The sequence below is a fragment of the Alosa sapidissima genome, chromosome 19 (genome assembly GCF_018492685.1).
Source record: "Alosa sapidissima isolate fAloSap1 chromosome 19, fAloSap1.pri, whole genome shotgun sequence".
Taxonomy (NCBI): Eukaryota; Metazoa; Chordata; class Actinopteri; order Clupeiformes; family Clupeidae; genus Alosa; species Alosa sapidissima.
In genome coordinates, this window is record NC_055975.1 from 18,071,020 (window position 1) to 18,098,070 (window position 27,051).

General features: G+C 45.3%; 2 protein-coding genes across 5 annotated transcripts; both read left to right on the plus strand.

Annotated features, from left to right (window-relative positions):
* Positions 1-248: 248 nt before the first annotated feature.
* lingo2b (leucine rich repeat and Ig domain containing 2b) lies at positions 249-15,883 on the plus strand. 2 transcript variants are annotated; one of them, XM_042072900.1, is made up of 3 exons: positions 249-530; positions 2,609-2,688; positions 11,745-15,883. In XM_042072900.1, the coding sequence occupies exon 3, from the start codon at positions 11,757-11,759 to the stop codon at positions 13,716-13,718; it is 1,962 nt and encodes a 653-aa protein (XP_041928834.1). In that variant the 5' UTR covers positions 249-530; positions 2,609-2,688; positions 11,745-11,756; the 3' UTR covers positions 13,719-15,883. The 2 variants fall into 2 exon arrangements, with proteins under 2 accessions (XP_041928834.1, XP_041928833.1); XM_042072899.1 differs by lacking the exon at positions 2,609-2,688.
* A 4,365-nt stretch (positions 15,884-20,248) lies between these two features.
* Positions 20,249-26,831, plus strand: c9orf72 (C9orf72-SMCR8 complex subunit). 3 transcript variants are annotated; one of them, XM_042072903.1, is made up of 10 exons: positions 20,249-20,342; positions 21,650-22,249; positions 22,422-22,517; positions 22,721-22,785; positions 22,949-23,021; positions 23,155-23,274; positions 23,789-24,027; positions 24,639-24,696; positions 24,888-24,997; positions 25,652-26,831. In XM_042072903.1, the coding sequence occupies exons 2-10, from the start codon at positions 21,794-21,796 to the stop codon at positions 25,836-25,838; spliced, it is 1,404 nt and encodes a 467-aa protein (XP_041928837.1). In that variant the 5' UTR covers positions 20,249-20,342; positions 21,650-21,793; the 3' UTR covers positions 25,839-26,831. The 3 variants fall into 3 exon arrangements, with proteins under 3 accessions (XP_041928837.1, XP_041928835.1, XP_041928836.1); XM_042072901.1 differs by lacking the exon at positions 20,249-20,342 and adding an exon at positions 20,949-21,139; XM_042072902.1 differs by lacking the exon at positions 20,249-20,342 and adding an exon at positions 21,147-21,284.
* The last annotated feature ends 220 nt before the right edge of the window (positions 26,832-27,051 follow it).

Below are 27,051 nucleotides of genomic sequence, written 5' to 3' on the forward strand. Positions count from 1 at the left end.
ATCTCTCACTCACTCACTCACTCACACACACACACACACACACATACGCACACACTCACTCACACTCACTCAATCACTCACTCACACACCTGCAGAATCCCAGCTCCTGTGCTAACCCCTCTCTAGTGTTTGTCCAGACGTCACACACACTCTCAGCCGTGTGCGTCACACACTCCGAACGTGCGCTTTAAAATAAGAGGAGGATGGGCAGAGAGAGAGAGTTCCAGAGAAAGAGAAAGAAAGAACGAGTGCACAAGAAGAGCGCTGAGAGGATGAGACAGAGGATAGAAGATAAAAGCTCATTGTTCTCTAGCTGGGCTTGAGAGGAGGAGGTGTGGCATCATCTCCAAGGCGTTGTCGTGGAGACGGTTGTCTAGCTGGGCGCTGCTCTCCCTCTCCCTCTCTCTCTCCTGCTTTCTCTCGGGTGCCTTCCCTCGCTCTCACTCTCTCTTTTTCTCACTCACACACACACACAAGTCCAGCTGATCAGGTACGGACTGAGCCTATGGCATCTGGAGCTGCAGCCACAGGTAACTAATATTTATTTTCTCCTCATCCGTGACTTTGTATGTATGTGTTTGTCCATGTGTGTGTTTGTGTGTGAATGTTTATATGTGTGTGTGTGTGTGTGTGTGTGTGTGTGTGTGTGTGTGTGTGTGTGTGTATGCATGAGAGAGGTAGAGAGAGAGAGAGAGAGAGAGAGAGAGGAGGACCTGTGCGGTATTCAGCAAAGACAGAGACTGGAACAGCATTATGACTCATAAAGGAGGGAGAAGATTCTCCCCCTCAGGCTGTTAAACTGGTCTGCATGTGTGTGTGAATTTGTGCATAAAACCAGAAAGAAGAGAGTGAAGTAGAGAGAAGGAGAGAGAGAAAGATGCAGGGTGAGGAAAGAAAACAACTTGAGTGTGCGGTTTCATATTTATGCAGTAGATTTCCAACAGGAGTCTCGAAACAGATTAGACTTAGTTAGATGTGAGTGTCCGTGTATACCTGTGTTCAGTTGTGTGTGTGTGTGTGTTATTAAGCTAGAATTAAAAAAGGATGCGAGTGTTGGTCATTAGAAACGGTAGAGTCCTTTGGTGTGGGAGGCCATACTCAAGGGATTGGGAGTAAAAGAGTGTTTGAGCCTGTCTAAGTGTGTGTGAGAGTTTGCGAGAGAGAGAGAGAACGAAACAGGGGTAGAGAGAGACAAAGAGAGAGAGAGAGACAAAGAGAGAGATGGTTAGAGTGTCTGAGCAACCTGCTAATTGCCTCACCTGCCATCTGCAGTCTCCAGGTGACATTGCTGTCCTCCTTGTACTCCCACATGTCAGTCTGGATCTACTGGACAGTTAAGCTCTGAAACAGTAATAGACTCTGCCTTCTGGTGTGTGTGTGTGTGTGTGTGTGTGTGTGTGTGTATGTGTGTGTCTGGGAAGAGGAAGGGGGTGCAAGGATACTTCTTCAGAAATGGCAGGTACACCCCAACAATTGAAATAACAAGAGCAGTTGTTCTAGTTTGCCGTTATCTAGGTGTCTATCGAGGTGATACATTATTTGATGCATGTTCTGATGCAAAGTCTAAAGCAAGGCTGCCAGAAAGAAAGTGTTGCATTTGTGTGTATGAGCCTCTGTGTGTGTGTGTGTGTGTGTGTGTGTGTGTGTGTGTGTGTGTGTGTGTGTGTGTGAGAGAGAGAGAGAGATATGATGCACAAGTGAGAGGTCTGTGTGGGTGTCTGACTGATAGAAGCAGAGAAGTACGTTGAGAGGAAAAAAGCCCATTTTTGGGACATTGGATGACATGGAGATGAAAGGGCTTATACACCCAGTGCTGCAAAGTTTCACCTACTTTTACTTTCAAAAGTGTTTTAGGTGAGCGAGCTCTTCCTCCAGGCTCTATACCTGTCTATGAGTGTGTTTATGTTTGTGTTTGTCTGTGTGTGTGTGTGTGTGTGTGTGTGTGTGTGTGTGTGTGTGTGTGAGAGAGAGAGATAACATAGAATGTAAGGAGACAAATGCAAGTGCAAATTTCTACCGTCTAGACAAATCAAGAGTCAGGGTATAATGTGCCCTCTTGTGGGGCTGGCAGTGTGAGTGTTGTGAACAGATTTTATGCCAATTTTATGCATGAGAGCGAGAGAGAGAGATCCATTTGCAGTACATTTCCTCACCATATTCCCAAACTCATATACTCACATCCCATTTTGAATGACTGTCTACAAAACATAAGTCCTCCTGACTCCTTACAGCAAGTCTGTGATTAATTTTGTGACAGGATATTTATAATGGATTGAAATATTTAGTTTGAATATACTCTTGAGTCATTAAGCTACCACAAAATCTGGCGCTTCAATTTCATGTGAGCATCTGGGTAATTTGAAAAGAGTACATTCATAATTTACTGGGTTTACAGCGCCTTTGTAAAACAAATAAAATAAGGGAATTTGCTATAGTCAGGATGGCTCACAACCTGTGCAGTAAATTCTGAAATTGTGTTTGCGTGTGCTCACATGAATGTGTGTGAGGGTGTGTGCATATGTGTGTGTGTGTGTGTGTGTGTGTGTGTGTATGAGTATCTGTTGGCGGGGAAACTGTTGCATTGTTTTCTGTGTTCTCTCCCTGCCAGCTCAGAGAGACTCTATGGTAATGAGCTACGACCTTTAAAAAGAGGGTGCAGCTCTGTGCGCAAGAAGATCAAAGCCAAAAGTGAGAGATCTCTCTTGTTTGTTTGAAAGCTTACTGCAATCTTTGGCCAGTGTTGATTCATGCGAATGCAACTGTTAGCATGACATTTTTTATTTGCATTACTTTTATGATTTCTTTAGTATTCTTTACATGTATAACATTAATTTATTTAGCAAGGTCCATGTCATGCTCTTTTTTATCCCCATGTGTCTGTGAACATCTGCCAAATAAATGCAGCTCAAATACTGTCACTGCTGACAGAGATGTGTGTGTGTGTGTGTGTGTGTGTGTGTGTGTGTGTGTGTGTGTGTGTGTGTGTGTGTGTGCGTGTGTGTGTGCATTTTTACATTGTGAATATTGTATATGATTTTATATTAGTGTTTGTTTGTGTGTGTGCATTTTTACATTGTAAATATTGTATATGATTTTATATGAATTTGTGTGTGTGTGTGCATTTTTACATTGTAAATATTGTATATGATTTTATATTAATGTGTGTGTGAGTGTGTGTATGAATGAACAGTTGCGGTCTCTTATTAGTGTGTGGCGCTCTTGCACAACATTGGCAGATTCCTGATAACTGACCGACTCACAATCTGCATTATGTGCATTCATTACCATGTTTTATTCTCTCGTTTGAATATGTATGTGTGGATGTCTCTGTCATTCAACCCGTCTGTGCAGCAGGATGCAACTGGTTTCCTCTGTGTTTCCATCGCTTATTAATGAAATACAACTGTGTGGCATATGATTTTTGCATGTCTGTGTGCATGTATGTGTATGTGTTTGTGTTTGTGTAATTGCATGTATTTGAATGATGATGATTGATGTATGTATATATATATTATATATATATCAGAGATAGAGAGAGGGAGAAACAGAGTTTCTGTACCTGCAAGTCTCTCTCTGTGTGTGTGTGTGTGTGTGTGTGTGTGTGTGTGTGTGTGTGTGTGTGTGTGTGTGTGTGTGTGTGAGAGAGAGAGAGAGAGAGAGAGAGAGAGAGAGTAGGTGTTTGCCCTGTTTGTGTGCTTGGGTCTATGTGTGATTGAGAGGTGAGTGTTAGCGCCTTGCGGTAGCATTTTGCCTGCGGGGTTAATTAGCATTGCAGAGTTGATGTCTGGAGGCATTTGGCACTTGTGTGTGTGTGTGTGTGTGTGTGTGTGTGTATGTTAATGTCTAGGAGCATTCAGCTTGTCAATCAACAAGAAAACAACAAATAACACACACACACACAAACACTTTCTCTCTCTCTCTCTCTCTCTCTCTCTCTCTTTCTCTCTAACACAGATACACACACACACACACACACAAACACACACACACACACACACACTCACATTCATGTACAAATGTAATATTTTGGATCCTTGTGTGCTTGTCCTGAAACCAGAGTGCATGCATGCACCTGTTTGCATGAGTATTCGAAATCACACACAAAACCAGAATCATCAGCAGATATAATTCTGCTGGACACACATACGTGACTGCACACACATTACCAATATTTTGTGATGGCCGTCTTATTATACCAGCAGATGTTTGTTTGTGCTACTCGAATTTGGTTACCCCCCCTCCCTCCTTCTCGCTGTCTGTCTCTCTCTCTCTCTCCCTCGGTCTCCCTCTCTTGCTCTCTCTGTTTATGTGAATTAGTGTGTATGTATGAAAAGAAGAGAGAGGGAAAGAGCAAACCAGTACCCTTACTATTTAACCCTTAAAGGAGTACCGTCACACCGGTGTGACGGGAATGTTGGGAAATTAACATTCTAAAGAATATCTGGGTTCATTGAATTCAACATAGAATTTTAGAACCTTCAATTGTTGCGGAACTTAGAACGTTCAAAAACCTACACCTTTAAGGGTTAAAATACAAAGATGCATCTAGCCTAAAACACTTTTTCTTGCATTTGAATACTCTGATTATTCAAAAAGTGTCTTCCCACTCATAGCATTTCACTTGCTGTTATAATATTATGATCTGAAAATATTTGCCATTGAGGTAGGACAGATTCCACACATAATCCTATCTAAAGTAATTTTGTAAAGGATATGATAAGGTCATTTATGGAGATGTGTAATCTCCTTGGGTATAAAATTTGATTAAATTATGTTACACTGCTATAAAAGGTCACTTGCAGCTAACGCTACATGATGAAAGTATGAATTACCACGCCCAATGCTATCTTTGAGGAAATTCCTTGGGTGAGATATCACTTGAAGTATGCGTGAGAGATTGGGGGGGGGGGGGGGGGGGGGGGTGAGAAGTGAACAGAGAGAGAGCGGGAAAAAAAGATGAGGCGAGAAACGTTTTCGTATTCCTTTGATCTCGAGACCAAATTCAACAGCAGAATTATCATCAGGCTCTTCACGGGTCTACATTTTCCTGAGCCCACCCCCCCTCCCCCCCATGTCCCTCCTATCCTTTCTCTCTGTCCGTCTGCATGTATCACCTCCTCAGGAACACATAAATTCATTACCGTTAAGCCCATTAGGATGTCCATTGAGGAACGCTGCTTTATTGCAGCACATTCATCTTGCTGAACTCCCTTCATTGAAGCTTCCCCTCTTCCAGCTCACTCACCCATTTACACCCCGAGATGTTCAAACGCAACACTCACACCTTTTCACACACATTTATCTCTGTCTGTCTCTCTCTCTCTTCCATAAACATCTTCATACACACACACACACACACACAGAGAGACAGAGAGAGAGGGAGAGAGTTATTCTCACAATGACCAAAATCACAGCTGCACACTGAGAGATAGCTCTTCTGTTAAATACATTCAGACAGGCCTCCTTTTTTCTGCAGCTACAGAGTTTATTAAAAACTCCAGAGAAATATCACCTGAACCCCCAGGCTGTGACATATTTGCACGCACACACACACACTTGCACACAACACACACTCGTACACAAAACGTACTCTCGCAAATCACTTGAAAGTAGGAAAACGCTTAGATAAGGAGTTGATTGGCAGCGCCACTGCTTTTCCACAGATATGGGTTACCATGGATTTTTATTGTTCTCTTAGGAAGTATTGAGGCAGCTTATAAAGGTGGAGAATGATCACAGAAGTGACATATCCAGAAGTGAGATCTCCATATCTGAGAAGGGAAAGAAAGAAGTGGAGAAAGATGAAAAGAGGAGAGAACCATTTCAAAATAAAGACATAAAACGGAAGTCAGGCAGGCAGCATGCCTCCAGAGAAAGACTCTATATTTAGAGATGTATATATAAAACACATCTGATATGTAGTTCATGTTATCATAGTGTTTCAGTGAATTAAACATGAACATGTTAGAAGACCTCCAGGGACCAAGGTCATACACTGAGTTGGACTCACTCACACAAATACATACACCACATACACACACACACACACTCTTACACTCACAGATACACAGACATTTAAACACAATATCAAGTAACCTTTGTGATCAGTTGTTCCTTCAGAGTCAAGAGGGTTTACTTTATTGTGTGTCTATCTGTGGTATAGTTAGGGTTATCCAGAATCCATAGTTTTTAATTGCAAGAGGAACATATGTTGATTGCTGGGGGGCTGACATCTAGCAGATTTACTTTATTGTGCTGGATATGTTTCACATATTCATGTATTCAACACTTTCAACACACACACACACACACACACACACACACACACACACAGACACACACACACACACACACACACACACACACACACACACACATGCAAGCAAGCCTATAGGCAGTTCCCTTCGCACCTCTACATTCTCATACATTACACATAGTTAAGACTCAGAGAAACCGATACCCACTGAAGAATGCATCTGCTCAAATTACAAACTCTCTCTCTGTCTCACCCTCCCTGTAAAACCGATGATACACACACACACATCCCCCCCCCCCCCCCCCCCCCCCCACACACACACAGAGTCTCATGCTCAGTATTTCTGCCATAGGGTCCAGTGGGATATGTGGCGCTTGGCTTCTGGTGGCTGTGATGGTTTCATTCAATGAAAAATGGATGAGGCTAAAATTAGCTTGACTAAAATTAGCTAAACTTAATCTACAGAATGTCCTCGAAGTTGCAGAAAATTGAACCTTCAGACGCTACCTCTGCTGGAGGAGGCAGAGAGAGGGAGACAGACGAGTGATCGGTGTCTGGTGCACCTGCCGACACCGATGAAGCTGTTCATCTGTTTTATATTCCTAAAGGCTGGAGAGATTCTACACACACACACACACACACACACGCAGACAGACAGTCACACACACATATTACGCTAGCATTCAGAAAATTAGGAGGGCATTTAAGGATGGAAATGGCATGTCCAATTTTGTCAACTGCGAGATTTGAAGATTTTACAGACATCTGAATGCAGAACACAGCGAGAGTGAGAGTGAGAGTGTGTGTGTGTGTGTGTGTGTGTGTGTGTCTGTCTATGTGTTTGTATGTGTGAGGAAGCGATAGAGGGTGTTAGTGTGTGTGTGTTTCTGTGGGTGAGGAAGGATGTGTGAGAGAGAGAGAGAGAGAGAGAGAGAAAGAGAGAGGGAGGAAGGGAGAATGAAACTGATCTAGGTCCCAGGAAGAGAGGGTGCATGTAAATCTCTGACAGGTTATCTGGACCCAATACACAGAGCGCCTAATGCCTACACCTCCTCAAGCACTCTTTGTACAAAAGCCGTGCTCAGCTGTGTATGCGTTAGCAAGCCTATATCTGTGTACGTCATAGCATGTGTCTATGTGCTGTACAAAAAGATGTGTGCGTCTGTAATACGTGCCTTAGTCTATGTGCAACGCATTTAAACACGATGATTAATTTATGGCATGTGGGGCTTCACAGACAACAGTGAATAGATGTTCATCAGACTTGAGTCACATCATTACAACAGACGGACTTTCGCACCGAATCGTCTCTCCATGCTGCATGCCATAGTGAGAATAAATTACATTATCAACTTATTAAAACTTTAATAAAGTCAGCCTGCCCAGACAAGCTGGCGGTCTAATGAACTGCAGGACGGTGTGCTGACTGCAGTGGCTCACGGCTTAATTTTGTTACAAGCCTTTATTCCAAGAGACCACCTACTGACAGACAAATAGAGAGAGAGAGAGAGAGAGAGAGAGAGAGGGGAAGGGAGAGAAAGAAAGAAAATGTATGTGTGTGTGATTGTGTGAGAAAATGTATGTGTGTGTGTGTGTGTGTGTGTGTGTGTGTGTGTGTGTGTGTGTGTGCCCGTGCCCGTGCGTGCATGCGGTGTGTGTGCGTGTGAAACTGAGAGACATGCCCCAGTTGATCTGGCAGCAAGAGGGTGGTGCAATGCTGTAACATTTAAGTGAAATGCTTGCTGGTGGAGAATACGGTGGTGCTGGCGCATCTGTGCTGCGTTCACCAGACAAGAGCCCACCCCAAAACCACATCTGATGACTGGCCCATGTGTCAAAAACAGTTGCCTTCCCCAAAAATACTGACTACATTTTCTTAATAAAAGTGCAGAATATCTCCGAGCCAAATTTGCTATATTATATTCCCCAAAAAATAATGCTGTGTTCCAAAAATCATTTTGTGTGAAATTGAGTAACCTGATTTTCATTAAATTCTCAAATCCTAAAGACATTTATCTTAACTGATAGAGAAGCAACTACACAAACAGGTCAATGAAAACAAGGAAATTGAGTCATTTTGAACAAACTCCATTGATCCGAATAGGATGAACAAACCATGCTAATTAAACTTAAAGGCCATAAGACCCTTCAATGGAACCAGATTTGGCTTCCCTTGTCCTCTTGTGTTCCAGCTCTTTAAACCAGCAGCAATAGCTGAGTCTAATCCTTATCATTAATGTATTCGGTTTCCGATGGTGCAATGTAATCAGACGATAACGTAATAGGATGTTAACGTAATAACATGATAATTATCAGAGACTTAATGACTGCATCAGATAATCCAGATAAAACTGGCAGATAATTCAGTTTTAATAGTATTGCTTAACTATAAGTCAATAGACATACAGTAAGTAATTCTCCCATCTTCATAATTCAACCGTTGCAGCTCTAACCAAGGCATAGGTTCAGACTAATTTTTTTTTAATGAAAATAATTTTCAACTTAACTTAAGGCTGACCTATACATGTACATGTATTTATACACATTTTCATTACATATTAATACTGTTATGATGTTGGCAGGTGATAAAGATCCCTCTTCATGTTGGTTTGTTGCTCAGGCCTGCATGGGATGAAAGTGCCAGCCAAATTATCAAATACATGCATAATGTAAGTGTACATCTTACGACCGACTGGTTTATCTAATGTGACGTTTGTCGCCCTCGTCCAAGGAGGATGGAGTGCAAACATCAAGTCAATGAACGCCAGCAAGCTGCTCAGATCACCATCTGAGAGACATCTGAGGAACACTTAAAAAAAAACCTTTGCATCTCTCAGGGGCTGCTCATCTATCATTCACCGGCGTGCCGACATTTATTCATTTTGCTTTTATCCAACGCAAAAAATACAAATGAGGCTTCAAACATCAGGGGGAGCAACTTTGGTATAGCGGCCTAACAAAAAGCTCTTCCCTGCACAGCAGTAGAGCAGAGACTGAAATAATGAAAAATGCAAGATTGCGGCTCCAACAGTAGACAAATTTAACAGCAGAAGGCTGCAGAGTTTAGAGCCTCTGATATCTGGCTAAAATCCATACGATGGCTGAGTTATTGAGAGGATTATTGACATGGCTGTTGAGATCCCTTGTCTGAGTTAAAGGGAGATCGAGACATCAGAATTCCGGGCAGACAAAGAGGGAAGAAATCTGCTTTTCAGTCTTTACTTATATAAAGCTCACGGTGCTGATGAACACATCCTCTACCTCCCCTTCCATCTTCCCCTCCTACTCTGCACAGTCATCGCTCTTTTGGAAGATGGCGGATCTTTTTTCTTTGAAGATGTTTGTTTTTAAAATGACTCAGAATGGCAAAGCCTGGCCAGCTATGTCTCTCTGTCTTTGAAGCGTGATTCTAAGAGAGGCAGTTCGTCATTGAATCAGATATACCTGTCAAATGGGGAGAGTTGATTCTAATGCCATGCTCTTCTGTTGAGGAACAACACTCTGAGCTATGATACTTCAGTTACACCTATAGTGTCTCACATCACTTCACAAAACTGTCCATCATAGTGACTTTTGTAGATTTGTATGACAGGAATATCCTAACCCTTTTTCACTATTCCAATAACAGAAACAAGATTCATTTGGGCAGGTTCAGGATTATTAGTCCATCCTAACAATCTAGCTGTCTTGCTCTCCCAAGAGAAAACAAGTGTTATCCCCAGCCAGAAACTCTGCTGCGCTGAAGCCTCATGTCCTTGTTGGACAGCACCTCTTGGGAATTCCTGTGGGATTCTATCTGAATTCAGTTGAATCGATGGAAGCAGCATTTTAATGGGCGGCCTTATTAGTGTTCGCATGCACACACACACACACACACACACACACATACACACATGTGGCTCACATTGAGACCTCATTATCAGTCTTGTCTGCTGCCTTGCTTTTCAAAAAGAGGGGAAAGAAAAATTATAAATCTGTCTTTGAATTGCTTTTTTCTTAACTCATCTAGGTGTAAATTCCAGGCCCATTTGCCCTTTGTGTAGCTGTCGCCAGCGCCCATAATCAATCTCCGCTTGGCTGGAATCTTTTCCTCTTCTCTTCCTATAATCCTGTCGCGGCCCCTGTAGTGTTGTGCCTCCAAATGCACACCCAGCCTCACGCTCGTCTCTTTCGCGGTCTCCGGTCTTTAGTCTGCAGACCTAGATTCGATCGGCCAACATGACAAGACTGGGTCAGACCGCGCTAAAACTCATGTTGTTGATATTCTGAGTGATGCGGCTCTACTTTGCTGCATGTCAGATGTGTTTAAGGTGAAAATGTCTCTCGGGAGGGCAAAGAGATAGCTGTGTCATTATGCAACATTAATCATTCTTTTCATTGAGGCTTTGTGATATGCTACTGCTGTTGTATTAATTACTGCTGAGAGTCATTGACCTAAAGCTTCGAGGCATGATTAAAAAAAAAGTCTAATCTTTGTAGAGCACTTGAAGCTATTGTGGCTCTCTCTCGTCTTTTGGTGTGTGTCTGTGGACCTGTGGAATGCCTGCGCTCTGATTGGCTCAGTAATGCTGGAGATGAAGGAGCGTGGGATTGCCATGGCAACCGCGTGTTTGGCGAAGTCTGTTCGACGTGTGTGTGTGTGTGTCTGTGTGTGTGTCTGTGTGGCAATCAATATACACCGCAGGGCCTGTCACAGCAAGGAATAAGCAAGCAACGGCTTACAGAAAGGGAAGACTCAGGAAGGAGAGGGGAGTGTGTCTGCGCATGTGACTTCGTTCTTGGATGTGTGTTTATGTGTGCGTATGAGCCTTCGTTACAGGAGCACGACCATGCCTGCCCCGTTCCACTGCCTTCAGCTACACCATCCTCCTCCATCTGCTCTCTCTCCACTCCCCCCCTCTCTCTTTTCCTCTCTCATCTTTTCTACTCTTCTTTCCTCTGTCTCTCTCTGCCCTGTGCTTCTAATACCAATCACTTGTTATCCCTCTCATTATCTTTGCCTCTGCCTCAGCCTTCAGCTCTCCTGTGAAATAGAGGCTTTTAGCAATGGGCTCTCATTCGCTCCCTCACTGCTTTGCTCTCTTTCATTTGCTCTCTCTCTCTCTCTCTCTCTCTCTCTCTCTGTCACTGTCTTTCTCTCTGTGATTCTGATGACTGTGATGTTTGATACAGATCTCTCTGCTTCCTATCATTTGCCCATTTGCTCCTCCGCTCTCCGCTCTTATTTTAATCTCTCGTGTAATGGAAGCCTTCACTGATCTGATCTTCTTGTCTTTTTTTCTGCCTCTCCTTTCCTCTTCCTCTCTGTCTTTCTCTCCCTCTCTCATTCCCCCTCCTTTACCTCCCCCCACACCCTTTACCTCTGTCGTTCCTCACCTGTCTTTCCCTTTCCCTCTGTTCTCCCTCTCTTTCTTATCCTTTCCCTTTCTCTCTCCTTTTGTTCACTGTCCTTCCTTCCCTCCCTCCTTCCCTCTCTTTTCTACTGCAGGTCTATCTGGTCATGGTGCTCTCTCTGGCCTCATGTGTTCCGGCTCGCTTCTCCTCCTCCTCCTCCTTCATCCTCCTCCTCTCCCGCCTCCTGCCGGCTCTCCTTCTCCTGGTCGCACTCGTGTGCCCGGGCCCGGTGGGCGGCTGCCCCGCCCGTTGTGAGTGCTCGGTGCCCACGCGCTCGGTCTCGTGCCACCGGCGGAAGCTGGCCACCGTTCCCGAGGGCATCCCCATCGAGACGCGCCTGCTGGACCTGAGCAAGAACCGCCTGCGTAGCCTGGCGCCGCAAAACTTCTCCCAGCTGCAGCAGCTGGAGGACCTGGACCTGAGCGCCAACCTGCTCGCCTCGGTGGAGCCCGGAAGCTTCCGCGCTCAGCCGCGCATGCGGGCGCTGCGCCTCCGCGGCAACCAACTGACCCTGCTCCCGCGCGGCGCGCTGGCTGGCCTTGGCGAGCTGCGGCTGCTGGACCTGAGCCAGAACAAGCTGGTCATCCTGCTGGACGGCGCCTTCGAGGAGCAGCAGCGCCTGGAGACGCTGGAGCTGAGTGACAACGAGCTGGTGTTCGTGGCGCCGCGGGCCTTCAGCGGTCTGCTCTCGCTGCGGCAGCTGACGCTGGAGCGCTGCAACCTGTCGGCCATCCCCGGTCAGGCGTTGGCGCAGCTGCGCGCCCTGGAGACGCTGCGGCTGAGCCAGCTGGCCAACGTGGCCGAGGTGCCGCCGCACGCCTTCCGGAACATGCCGCGACTCCGCCACCTGACGCTGGAGCGCCTGCCGCTGCTGGAGGCGTTGCCCAGCCCGGCGTTCCTCGGACTCAACCTCACCACGCTGGCCATCACGCAGACCAACCTGTCGACCGTGCCCACGCTGGGTCACCTGCGGCACCTCACGTTCCTGAACCTGTCCCACAGCCGGGTGCGTGTGCTGCGGGCGGGGGGGCTCCGAGGGCTGGCCAGGCTGGAGGAGCTTCACCTGCGCTCGGCCGCACTGGAGCGAATCGAGCCCGACGCCTTCCTGGGCGCGCCGTCGCTCCGGATGCTGGACGTCTCGTCCAACCGGCTGGCCACACTGGAGCGTGCGGCCTTCCCTGAGGGCCACGACCTGAGCCTGCAGACGCTGAGGATCGGCCGCAACCCGCTGGTGTGCGACTGCCGCCTACGCTGGCTCCTGCAGAGGTCGCCGCCGCTCCTCCACACGTCGGTCGACAAGCGGAGCCCAACGCCGGACGACATGCCGCCCGAGTGCAGCGCCCCCGCGTCGCTGGCATCCAAGAGCCTGCGCGAGGTTTGGTCCAGCGCGCAGCTGGTGCGGCTGGTGGTCTGCACCAAGCCGCGCGTCATCGCCGTGGCCACGCAGCCGGTCCAGGTGGAGGAGGGTCAGCGCGCGTGGCTCAACTGCAGTGCAGACGGCGCGCCGCCGCCCACCGTCTCCTGGGTGACGCCCAGCCGCCGCCACCTGACCACCAAGAGCACAGGCCGCGTGGTCGTCCACGCCGACGGCTCCCTGGAGGTGCGCGTGGCCGAACGGCAGGACAGCGGCATCTATGTGTGCGTGGCATCCAACCCAGCGGGTAACGCCAGCCTGTCTGCCTCGCTGGCTGTCAAGAGCCTGCCAGCCCGAGACCGCGCCCTACTCGCCAACCGCAGCCTGCACTACGACTACCAGGACGCAGACTACCATGGCAACGGTGACGGCGCTGCCCACAACGCCTCACTGCACGGCAACAGCACGGACCGCTACGCCCGCGTGCGCGTGGCCCTGGACTTCACCACCATCCTGGTCTCCACGGCGATGGGCTGCCTCAGCTTCCTGGGAGTGGTCCTCTTCTGCTTCCTGCTGCTGTTCGCCTGGAGCCGCGGCAAAGGCAAACACCGGGGAAGTGTGGACATCCAGTATGTGCCGCGCAAGCGCAAGGCCGGCGGCAACGAGCTGCCCGAGACCAGCGGGCCACGACGGGTCAACATGAAAATGATCTGAGCAGCTCCACGCCCCCCCCCCCCCCCCACCCCCCCTTTAGGAAGGCCGCAGGGGGCCCTGGCCTGGGCGTGTTCGATGAGTACATATTTGGCAGTGAATTGTGAAAGAGGAGCATGCGTGCCTGAGTCTTGCCATGGAGTCAGGGCAGACGAGTGTGGAGTGTGTGTGAGGGTGGTGGTGGCCTCAGTGTGTCGGCTGATTAAAGGTTCAGTGCGGAAGACGAGGTCCAAAGGGTTTCTGATAGCCGGGGTGTTGGGACCAGGGAAGAGGGTTGGACAGGGAAATGAGTCACTCCAAGTTTACCATGACTGGGAACAGGGCGAGGAGACAGCTGTTTACCATTTTAAGGTTATTATGAGGGACCACTAGGGATTGAGCTAGAGGAGAAACATACTCTCACTGATGCATAGACTCTCTCACACACACACACACACACTCACACACACACACACACACACACACACACATTCCAAAACACACACACACACATAGATGAGTAATGTTAGGACACTGAAATGTGAGGATATAAGAGAATGTGTGAACATGTATGCGTGTGTATGTACGTTTGTGTTTGTTGGATTGTTTGTGTGCTTGTGTGTGTGTGTGTGTGTATGGGAATACAACTTTACATGTATATGTATGAATGTGAGTGTGTCTGCTTGTGCATGTGCTTATGTATGTGAGTGTATGGGCGTGTATGTGTGTGTGTGTGTGCATCTTTAATGGATATGCATCTCTGTGTATGCAATGTTTGTGAGATACAATGCTTGAGGGAATCAGATAGGTTTCCCAAAGCGAGGGACAAATCTTGTTGTATGTCTTAAACTCAAACATGCCCAAGAAGCTGCCGCTACGATGCCATCGCTCCAGTGGTCATTTGTTAAACACCAGGTATTTTTGGGAGGTAACCTCCTGCTGGTTTGGGGACTTTGACAGTGATTGTAATTGTTGCCCGAAGCTGTTTTTTGTTTTTCTGTTTTTCTGTGTGTGATACTACAAGGGGTTAGATGCGATGTGCTCAGCGCAAAAAAAAACGAACCAATCAATCTCTCTCTCACGACCACAGGAGAAGAAAACGCGCCTGAGGACACCACTTTGTTGGAGGTGCACAAGTAATTCATTTTAAAAATGACTAATTTGTAAAGACATCTATCCTGCCATATGCAGGTGTTTACAGCATTAACACACTGAAAGAATTTGAATAAATATGATGCTATTTATGATTCATGATAATGGAAGCCCAAAATGTAAGTAATTTTTCGAAAGCAAACGAGGGTGACATCTTTTCGGTGAATAAAAATATTCTCATAGAAATAAATTAAAAATTAAATGCTTATTAAAAATAGCATTGTGAATTAATCAACCGAATGACCTTTTCTGAGAACCCCCGTGGTTTGATCATGTCCTGCAATCACCCCCTGCGCCCTTCTCTGTGTGCTTGGATTGTACGTGTGTACTTTGTGGTGTCTATTACCCAGACGAATACACTTAATCCAAAAACAAAGTGTTTTGCGCGTCTTCTGCGATGCCACAACGATCAGCTCTTAATGTGGATGGTCTCACGGATTATGGACTCGTATGGTTCTACTTTGGGTGTGCTGGAGTGCTTTAACTGAAGTGTTGTAGACTTTTTACTTCTTTGTAAGACTGTGAGAAAATGTTCTATTTATATACAACACATATATCTCTATATATCTATATCAGTATAATATATATAAATATACTATCAAAGTCCTAGAAATGGCAACTTTTTTCGCTGCAAAAACTCAGCCGTCTTCCCTGAACAAAGTAAGCATTGAGTTGGATCCAGTGTCAGCAGTGGTGTGTATTTGTAAAGTGTTTGGTTCCGCTCTCTGAGTTTGCTCCCCTCTGTTTGAGCAGATTGGGTCTGTAAGCTGATTAAACATGGAAGTTGTTTCTCATTTTGTTGTAAAAAAAGACGATGTTTTGACAAAAAAAAAAGATGTGAAGACCTTGTTTGCCTTGGTGGGAAAAAAAGGACTTTGTATTTGTGACCTCAGTGGAAGTCTTCTTAAGTGTGTGAACTCTGGTTTTTTGATGTTCTGTCAAATGCTGCTCTCGAAAAGTTTTTACATGAAAATGAATATCTGCGTATATTTTCCAAAGAAAATAAAACTCAAGCATACAGCTTTACTACCGTGCAACCCCCTGCGTCAGACTGGCTTCTCTGTAACAGCAAGAGATCAAGACTGACTCTCCAAAATAGTCTGTGTTTTTAGGTGTGTGACTCATGTTTTGTCCTCTATGTATTTTAGTAGTGTGTGTGTGTGTGTGTGTGTGTGTATGTAACTTGTGTATGTGTGAGAGCAAGAGAGAGAGAGTATGTGTGTCTGTGTTTAAGGTGTGTGTGGGGGGGGGGGGGTTATGTGCGTGATTGTGTGTGCGCGTGTGTGTGTCATCATAATGACGCAAAAAAATAACCTGCGCGACCTTGCCATGTTCTGTCAGGTCTGCTGAGCTGGTTGGAAAGAATAGCAGATGGTTTGTATGAGTGTATGGGTGACTGCCTGTGCATACCCTTCTAAGTGTATTGGTTTATTTTTATGTGGTGAAGAATAACAGTTTATTTGTGATTGAAATTAGATCTTGGGTTCATTTAATATGTGTGTGTGTGTGTGTGTGAGTGAGTGAGTGTATGTGTGTGTCTGTTTGTGTGTGTCTGTTTGTGTGTTTGTGAGAGAGCGAGATAGAAAGAGCGAGATAGAGAGAGTGTGTATGTCCACGTGTGAATGTACATGCATTTCTATTATGTATCAGGTTTTGCTCTCCCACACAAAAACAGCAGTTCATTTATGTGAATGTGGTTTCCAGTTAGCTGCCGAGTCCATAAATATGAGCGAGTACTCCCAGTACGTGGAAGTGAAACATCCGAAGCTGTCTGCGCTTGATGGCCCTGCAGCCCCCCCCCCCCCCCCCCCCCGGTGCTCGGGAGAGGGGAAAGGGAAGCAGCAGCATCTCTGACAAACTGCTTTAATGAATTGGCCCTTAACGAGGGGCCTCAACAAACAGACCACGGCTTAACGAGGCCGTGCCGCCGAATCGAGTGTTTAACGAGGCACCCTCCAAGTGCGGAGGTCTGACCAGCAAGGCCCGCATCTTGGATGTGACCCATCGCTACATGTATGAACACGACATCTCACCCCCCATCCCTCACCCTGCTGTTTCAGTGTGCATCTTCAGAGAGAAGCCACTGCCGAGCACACTCTCTCCGGCAACCCAATTTATGCCTTCGCCTGAGAGGCGCTCATGACAGTGGACATCAGTCAATTACATGGTGTGTTTTGCTGAATGTGTCTCATGCTGAGCCGAGTAATGATGTGTCGGCTGCGTCTCCAGTTTAGACGTTTTGACTGAGTGCGTATTTATATTTCTGCCTTTGTTTGAGCATGTCTGTGTATGTGTGTGTGCATGTGTGTGTGTGTGAGAGAGAGAGATAGGGAGAGAGAGAAGAGAGAGAGTATGAGTGTTTGTATTTGTGTGTATGTGTCAGTCACACAAGGTCATTCCTCCTCTTCACAGCCCTTTGAGGCTAGGCAGAATGAATGCGGCTAACTCTGAATACATTCCAGGATACCTTTACTACAGCGTCATTTGTCTCCCAATCATACGCTGTAGTGAAAGCAGCCTGATTCACCCGCAGATTTACACACACACACACACACACACACACACACACATACGCACACAGAGAAATATCACAGCTGTCAACAGCAGAGAAAGGGGCGGCACTGAACACCTGGTTGTGCATTTGCACCCGCCCCAGAGACGCTGCGCTGATTAAACTGACACAGACACACTTGCTGAAATGAAGGCCTTGACTTCTTGCCGCAGCAATGGCTCGCCGTTGTCGCGAATCAGTGCACCGAGCTGACAGCTTCCCACACATAGCCGTGAGTGACCCTGTCCACACACCTGCTAGGTTTGGTCATGGGCCGTATATCTGCCGGATAATTGCCCACCCCCCCTTCCCACACAGAGTGAGACGTCTGATGACACACACGGTGTGTGTCAGCGAAACTAAGGGATTGGGTCATCCTCGAAAGTAAGACCCAAGGTCACGTGTTCTTCAAACACAGTCGCATAAAAGCTCCCATCCAGCCACCCAGCTCGGCAGTTGTCATCAGCAGCTTCTAGATGCTGCACAAGGTAGCAATAATCTTTTTCTCTCGCCACCTATCAGGAGGCCAAAGGCTGACTGCATATTTTTTTTTCATAGAAGACGAAGTGTCACGAAAGAATGTTAAAGAAGCTTGCTGCAGACTGAATTAAACACGACAGGACACAGGGCGTAGATTAGACAGCAGAGAGGCCTGGATGTGTCAAACCTATCTGAGCCATGAATCCCCCCTCCTCCTCGTATCCCCCTCGACATTCAGGACGACCCCAGACAGATGAGCCAGAGCCCTAGCCTGTCCTCCTCCAGTGCTCCGGTCCTGCTGGGAGTCCACTGTGGAAGGTCCCCCCCGCAGCGCTGTAGGATCTCGCAGGTGAAGCTCTCGCCGCTAATGACTGGAGCTTAGTGAGGCGCCATGCCAGTGATAGAGACGGACGTGTCTGTTTCTGTCTCTCTTTCTCTCTCTCTCTCTCTGTCTCTTTCTTTCTTTCTCTGTCTCTCTTTCTCTCTCTCTCTCTCTGTCTATGAACCAGACTGTTACAGGAGAGGGGTGGAGGGTCTCTCTCTCTCTCTCTTTCTCTGCCTCTTTGTCTCTGTCTGTCTCTCTCTCTCTCTCTCTCTCTCTCTCTCTCTCTCTCTCTCTCTCTCTCTGAACCAGACTGACGGAGGAGAGAGGTGGAGGGTCTCCCAGCTGGCGTGAGGGTAAATGTGAAGAGTGATCAATGAGTGGAACGCACAGGGCATGAAGATCAAGGGGACAGAGCTGACCCGTTGTCACCTGCCACCGACAAAACATCAGCCATTCAACACGGTGGAAAAGCCCAGTCGGAATCAAATTAGATGACAACCTGACCTTTTAGGCTTGAAATGTAGTCACTGTAGTGAAGCTTTAGAAGGTACCATTAGTCTTTATAAAGGCTGACTGAATCATGAACAGTTGGTTTCACAGTGTTGGTGTGTGTGGGGGGGGGGTGGTCAGATAATTGTGTAATTTTGTTTTGACCAGTGTATTTCATAATTTCTCCAGCATGTATTCAAAGAAAGCTGGTTGTTGGTGTCAGAATTCACTACAAAAGGACTGGCCATGCATGTCATTTTCTCTCCAGTGGCTGGCAAAATGCACACTGAAAGCAAGGATAGTTTTTTTGTTGCACTGTCTCACATTTAATACACTTTATAGTCTGAGCAATTTAATGCATTTTATTGATGAGACTGAAATAGTTCAACTCAACTTACATGTTTCCTTTTAGTGGAATATTTTGTTCATAGATGAGGGTTGTTTAAGGATCATTGCATATGAGAATGGGGTGATAGTTTTTGGTCATACTTAAGTTTTTATTGTTATTGACAAATCATTATTTTCGTGATATGGTTTTATTTCCAGTTGTCTGTTTCTAGCCCTGTGTATCACTTTTTGTCTTCAACCAGCCGCCTATGTTTCCAGCCTTGTGCCTGATTAACCCTTAAAGGAGTACCGTCACACCGGTGTGATGGGAATGTTGAGAAATGAACATTCTAAAGAATATCTGGGTTCATTGAATTCAACATAGAATTTTAGAACCTTCAATTGTTGCGGAACTTAGAATGTTCAAAAACCTACACCTTTAAGGGTTAATCTAATCTGAAGATCATGTTATGTAAAACTGCCCAATTACAGTATGGAGGCTATATGAATGACTCTCTGACCTTAGATATGTGCGTGTATCTCTCTATGCTATTTATGTGTCCAAGGTATTGAGTGAATTTATGTGTGTGGATTTGCAAGAATTATTTTTGAGAAGGCATTAGACAGGAAGCGATAGAGAAAGATATGGGGGGGGGGGATTCTAGTGCAGATCCGGTGTTCCACACCAGAGAGTAATTATGAAGAGATAACGGCATTTCCAGCGGAGATAAAGCTTATGCAAAGAGCAAACATGACAACCGTTAATCAGACCAATGAGTCTGCTTTCAAGGGTCACACACACACACACACACACACACACACACACACACACACACACACTCTCTCTCCCCCTCTCTCTCTCTCACTCACTTTCCTTCCATCCTTCTTTCCCTTCCTTCTCTCTCAAACAGAAAGTCACTTACATAAATAATCTACATACATAAAGCAGGAAGACTTACATTTGGAAAATATGTAAATGGTGAAAATCATACATTCTCTCACACATATGCATACTCTTAAATGGATTAGAAGTCAGATCCACATACCACACCTCTCTGCTACTGCTGTGTATAACCTGCTCTGTTGAGGTACAGAGAGACGGTTGCTAGGCGCTGGTCTGAGAGTGTTGCTATTGGTCCTATTATATTGTTACCATGACAACAGTAAATGCCTCCCTCATCTGATGGCCATGTGAAGAATCACCTGGGAAATTCTTTACACAGAAAGGCATATTTTTGAAATGCAAATTAGCAATCATGGTGTTGGAAAATTCCCAGGTGCATCTAAGTCACAGCTAGATCTTAGGGAGTGCATGCTGTCTCAAGTAAGTTCAAATGATACACCTTGGCTCAAAACTATGCAGGAACATAGACAGGCCTAAAACTTGGCAATGTATTTTAGTGAGAATGTGGTGTTATGATATGTTGATATATTTGATGGAATTTAAACTTCAGCATGTAAAATATCTCTCAAATGATATAGATAGATAGATAGATAGATAGATAGATAGATAGATACTTTATTGATCCCCAGGGGAAATTCAAGAACCACAAAGATACAGAGCTACCTCGACATGCTGCCACTCTTGTCGGCGCCGGATCTTTAATGTGGAATGTATAAATTTGGTAAGGCCTACATAACATTATAATCATGTTTATCAGGCGTAGCACTGTTTATATTATCTTGACTTATTTTTCCCCCCCTGACAATCAACAGTGTAATTAGATGAATTAATGTTATGTAGGCCTATGATGAGTCCCGAGAAGTGTCTCTCACAGGCTCTCTGATGTGCTAATAATGTGAATAAATGTGACTTCCACATGACATGGGCTGGGGGGTGTGGCTTTAACACCTAGCGTTCACAACCGGGCTACTTTCAGTTGTTCACAAAGGCACCTGGTACAATCTCCGAGTTAAGTGCGCATCAGTGAATATCGATTTAGAGATGCAGAACCCAATGCAGCACCACAACGCCTCACTGCGACAACTCCAGGAAAGACAGGTTATGTTGTCGGTCATCGATAGAGGGCGACATCTATGATTGTTTTGTCGAGTCAACTATACTTGATTTCTTCTTCGACCTTGTAAACTGTTCCAGTATCAGGTATCTGGACTGTTGAGGTATTGTTATTTTTTTGTTTGTTTTAACGCTGCAACGTTTGTGCTACGATGACATTTCATTAGTCTCAGTAGGCTACTGTTTTGATAAAGGAGACTAAACTGTGCAGCTGTTGATGTTTACAGGCTTACTGCTAACATTAGCAAGGTACGCTAACGTCAACCTCCTTTCTGTCATAGAATATATCGCTAGACGCTAGCGTTAGTTGATTAACCAAATCTACATCGTTACAATATGTTCAGTACGCATATGAAAGAATAATATGTAGACTATACTTAGTATTTTACATATGGAAGGGATAGGATTGGATGTTTTTGTTCACTCTAAAGAGAACGGTAACATCGCCATAAACCATTGACCTGTCCTGAACTAAAATGTCACGAGATCACGGGGGTCATTGGGAAACATTTGAAATTGTCATGGCTCTGACCGACCGTCACTTTAGTGTGGCAAATACTGTTTTGGACCTACTTCCTGTAAAGCTGAATGTAAGAATCTATTTTTTCCTGCAGATTTGAAAATGCTCCTGGGATATCATTGTTGCATGTTCTCCTGGCGTTTGGAAAGTACTGCCTGGTGAAGATTTGCACGACAAAGACAAGGCGTTGGGGTTTAATCCCTGAAGAGGTCTGTGTGTATGTTGTTGTGAGGCCACCATGTCATCTGGCTGTCCACCACAGTCACCAGCTGTGGCGAAGACAGAAGTGACGGTGGACGGCCCCTGTCCCCTGTTGGCCGCCACCTTTGCCTACTGGGACAACATCCTGGGTCCACGTGTGCGCCACATCTGGGCCCCAAAGCAGCCGGCCCCCGACTTCAACCTGTTGCTTAGCGATGGCGAGGTAACTTTCCTCGCCAATCACACGCTGAACGGAGAGATCCTCCGCAGTGCAGAGAGTGGTGCGGTAGATGTGAAGTTTTTTGTTCTGGCTGAGAAAGGCGTTCTCATCGTATCCCTGATCTTCGACGGGGAGCTGAAGGGAGACAAGAACACTTGTGCCCTGTCGATTATCCTACCACAGACTGAACTGGGCTTCTACTTGCCCCTGCACAACGTGTGTGTAGAGCGGCTCAAGCACATCATACGCAAGGCTCGAATCTGCATGCAGAAGGCAAGTGTGTGTGTGTGTGTGTGTGTGTGTGTGTGTGTGTGTGTGTGTGTGTGTGTGGTATGATATGGTGTATGAAATAGGCAATATCAGTGACAAAGGCCATTGCGTCGTTGGGGTTTGGATATGCGAAGGACTCTAATGTGTCTTTTTTTTTTTTTTGTTCCTGTTATAGGGTTTCAACATCATCTCTGTTCTGACTTCTGAGATCATACCCATCATCGAGCTCCTGTCTTCTATGAAAACTCACAGCGTACCGGAGGAAGTTGATGTAAGTCTCTGCCCCCCCCCCCCCCCTTCATACCTCATCTCCTCACACAGTAACTCATATCTACCCATACACAGGTTACAACCAGGCATGCACCAATAAGCTCAACTAGTAACACTGTAACATTGTCCTGTTGTTTTTTGATTAGGTTGAATTTTACAGGTTGATTTTGATTAGGTAGTGCTTACTTGTTTGTTTTTCTACAGATTAAAGACACTGTGCTAAATGATGATGATATAGGAGACAGCTGTCCTGAGGATTTCCTGACGAAGTAAGCATTCTTAGACTAGCTGTGTCTCCAAAGAATGTGTGTGTGGTTCCATTTTTATCGTGTGTATGTGTATGTGTGTGTGTGCATGTGTTGTTGAGAGTTTAGAATGGACCCACAAGTTGTCCAGTCATAGTTTGTGTTTATATGAGAATGTGTGTTTTAGGGCCGTCAGCTCTCACTTACAGACCTGTGGCTGCTCCATGGTAGTTGGCAGCAACCCAGAAAAAGTGAATAAGGTAAACACACACACACACAAACACATATACACACACACACACACACACACACAATTTCTCTCTTGCATTCACACACCCTCAGAGGTTTGTATACGATCTGACAGTGTCACCGCCGTTGTTTGCTCTCCTGTAGATGGTGCTGACACTCTGTCTGTTCCTCACCCCCACTGAGAGGAAATGTTCTCGCCTCTGCCAAGCCGACGGCTCATCCTGCAGATACGATAGTGGTTTGTTTGTGCAGGGCCTTCTGAAGGTGAGTGTGTATTTCTCTGTGTGTGTGTGTGTGTGTGTGTGTGTGTGTGTGTGTGTGTGTGTGTGTGTGTGTGTGTGTGTGTGTGTGTGTGTGTGTGTGTGTGTATTTGTCTCTCTCTCTGTGTGTGTGTGTGTGTGTGTGTGTGTGTGTGTGTATTTGTCTCTCTCTTTGTGTGTGTGTGTGTGTGTGTATTTGTCTCTCTTTTTGTGTGTGTGTGTGCGAGAGAGAGAGAGAGAGAGAAAAAGAGTGTCTATTTGTGTAAGTGAGAGAGACTAAAAATATCAGACTTTGGCTTTCACTTGTAAACACAACTGTAGTGTTTGTTGATATTACAGTTGTATCGGTGTGCCAGCAAGCATTTACTTTTTGTATTGAGAAGTCAAGCTGTGTCGGGTGTGTGTGTACTCACAGTGCTGACCGCTGACCTTGACTCTGTTGCTGTTGTTTTGTTTTCTATTCTATTCTATACGCCATCTGTGGGGACTTAGACTTTCCTGTTTCTTCCCCTGTGCAGGATGCCACGGGTAGCTTCGTGCTGCCGTACCGGCAGGTGCTGTACGCACCGTACCCCACCACACACATCGATGTGGACATCAACACCGTGAAACAGATGCCGCCGTGCCACGAGCACACGTACCACCAGCGCCGCTACCAGCAGGCTGAGCTGAGCGCCCTGTGGCGAGCCCCCAGCGAGGAGCTCGTCGGGCCTGACAACAACCTCACACTGCCGCACGACTCCTTCACGCCTGACTTGTGAGTACGGGCCGCCCAGCACCGCTAGTGTTGTCACACATACACACACTACACACACACACACACACACACACACACACACACACACACACACACACACACACACACACACACATATATACACACACATACTCACACACATATACACACACACACACACACACACATATACACACACACACATACTCACACACACACACACACATATACACACACATACTCACACACACACACACACACATATACACACATATATACACACACATACTCACACACACACACACATCCCTGCTCTTCTCTCTCTGAAGTCCTGCTTCTGATAGTAGCACTTAAGAGTTATGTGACCTTGTAAAAGTGCTTTTATGTTTTAGATAGCTTTACATACTTAGATAGCTTTTACATCAAGAGTCTCCCTGGGATGTTAAAATGATCTACAGACATATGAACCTATTTAAAAAATCTTATACAGATGATTATATAATGTCAGTTTCAGAGTACATTTGCTTGCATAGTTTGTCTCAGATATTAGACCATTTTCAGATATTTGTAGTCTGTTGAATATTTTTATTGTTCAAAGTAATATATTTTTACCTGTCTGTTTGACCTTGCAGGAACATATTCCAGGATGTCATGCACAAAGACACACTGGTCAGATCATTTATAGATGAGGTAAGGCAATCCTTGTGATGTTTATGATGAACTTTATTCTTGCTCTCTTTCCACACATTCAATATTTTATGGTGTGTGTGTGTGTGTGTGTGTGTGTGTGTGTGTGTGTGTGTGTGTGTGTGTGTGTGTGTGTGTGTGTGTGTGTGTGTGTGTGTGTGTGTGTGTGTGTGTGTGTGTGTGTTTTCCTGCAGGTGTTCCATTTGAAACCAGGGCTTCAGCTGCGCAATGTCTATCTCTCCCACTTCTTGCTGCTCCTCCACAGGAAAGCGCTCACACTGCTGCGCTACATAGAGGATGAGACGTGAGTCTTTCTCTCTCTCTCACACACACACACACTACACACACACACACACACACATACACATACACTACACACACACTACACACACATATACACAGACACACACACACTCACTACACACACACACACACACACACACATACACAGACACACACACATACACTACACACTACACACACACACACGCACACATTCCACTGGAAGATTAGTCATGTCAGCAACTTAGATACTTCAAAGTGACGCCAAATTACTTTTTCTCTCACTTCCTCTCTCACTGAATTACATGCAAAGATGTGGGCTTATATCCGTGATGCCCAAATGCTGCACATAGTAAATGACATAGACAGATTACCCCTCCAGATCTCACTTAATTTTTTACGTCAGCAGCATGAGTGGGCTAGATTTATAACTCAAGACAAAATGAGAGCACTGTTGCAAAACTGTGCTCTTGTTTCGTTGGAACTCATAATTAATGATTCATCGATTAATTCAATCAGTTGCACAGTCGTACGAGTAATTAAATGTCAGCTATTGCATATGATGACTATTTGGCATGCAATCTCCTCTGGTTAAAATGTCTGATAGAGTGAAGCTATTCTTTGGTTGTTCATTTGCAGTAAGTTGACTGTGGTGGCTGTTATTTTCTCTGTTTAGTCAGAAGGGCAAGAAGCCGTTCCGATCCCTGAGAAGCCTGAAGACTGACCTGGATCTGACCATAGAGGGCGACCTGAACATCGTCATGGCCTTGGCAGAGAAACTCAGGGCTGGGCTTCACTCCTTTGTGTTTGGCAAGCCCTTCTACACCAGTGTGCAGGAGCGCGACCTTCTCATGAACTTTTGAGCTCTGTCGACGCGGGACAGTATTAACACGATTGTGTCTTCATATCAGAAGGATGCCTTCCATATGGCCGTCACTTGTTGTTGACTATGAATGTGCTGCTAACAGCTCTGGAGGTTGACAGTGGCATTCTATATGAGGCCATTGGAGTTACTATATGTGCTTGATGGTAATCAGGAAGTTTAAGGTGTAACTGGCAAACTTGTTGCGGCTTGAAGTGAGCCATTTTATGTGTTTACACATTTGTATTATTTTGAAGCCATTTGTGATTTATTTTGCACACTGTGAATTGTATGTTGTCTGCTGACAGCTTTGTGGAATTTCAAGATGAGAATTATGGTTATTTTTCAACCCTGTACTTTTCTTTTTGTTTGGAATATCAAAATGGCCATATGTACATAATGTACATTCTTAAAATCTGCTCACATTCTAACACCTATCGATGCTCTGGTTAGGTTTTAGTAATGTTGTGTGTTTGTATGCTCAAAGGACTGTACAGAAACAGTGAAAAAATACTGTATCTTCACATCTCTGTCCTCTCCTGCTCAACTGGAGTTTGGGTTACATGTGACCTTAGGTAATAGACTGATTAAAATCCTGAATGTATTACTGTGTTGGTTTCAAGAAAAGTTTGATATTCCCCCATTCATTTGTTATTTTTCAGCTGTCTTTTTCCTATCAGTGACTGGCATTCATTTGGAGTGAACTAATGGTGTATGTGTATGTGTTCTGGTGTGAATCTGAATGTGTGTTCTGATGGTGGTCTCTACAGTTTACACATGTATTCTTTTCTGAACGACCAGAGCCTATATTTTGAAACAAATACTGATTGTGATACTGTTGGTCTTAACATGATTAACTACAAACCAAAAAAATCACAATGTCTATTAACTTAACATTATTGATACACGACAGAATGTGTGATTCTAAAAATTGATATTGTTTATGCACGTCCGATTTCATTTAATGTGTAATGAAATAAAAATGAAAATAATACGTGGATGTATTTTGCTTACTGAACAGCATGCTTTGCGACATTCTCAGCGAGTTAGCATTGCAACCCAAAAGCTCTTCAACGCTCAAATGTGAAACTCAAGAAATTGCTTATCTTCATGATGACAATTTTGTTACAACATTAATAGGAGAACGAGTATTTTATTGGCTGACCGTTGTGTCATTTGCGGTTTATTTTGATGGTATTCTCAGCACACACATC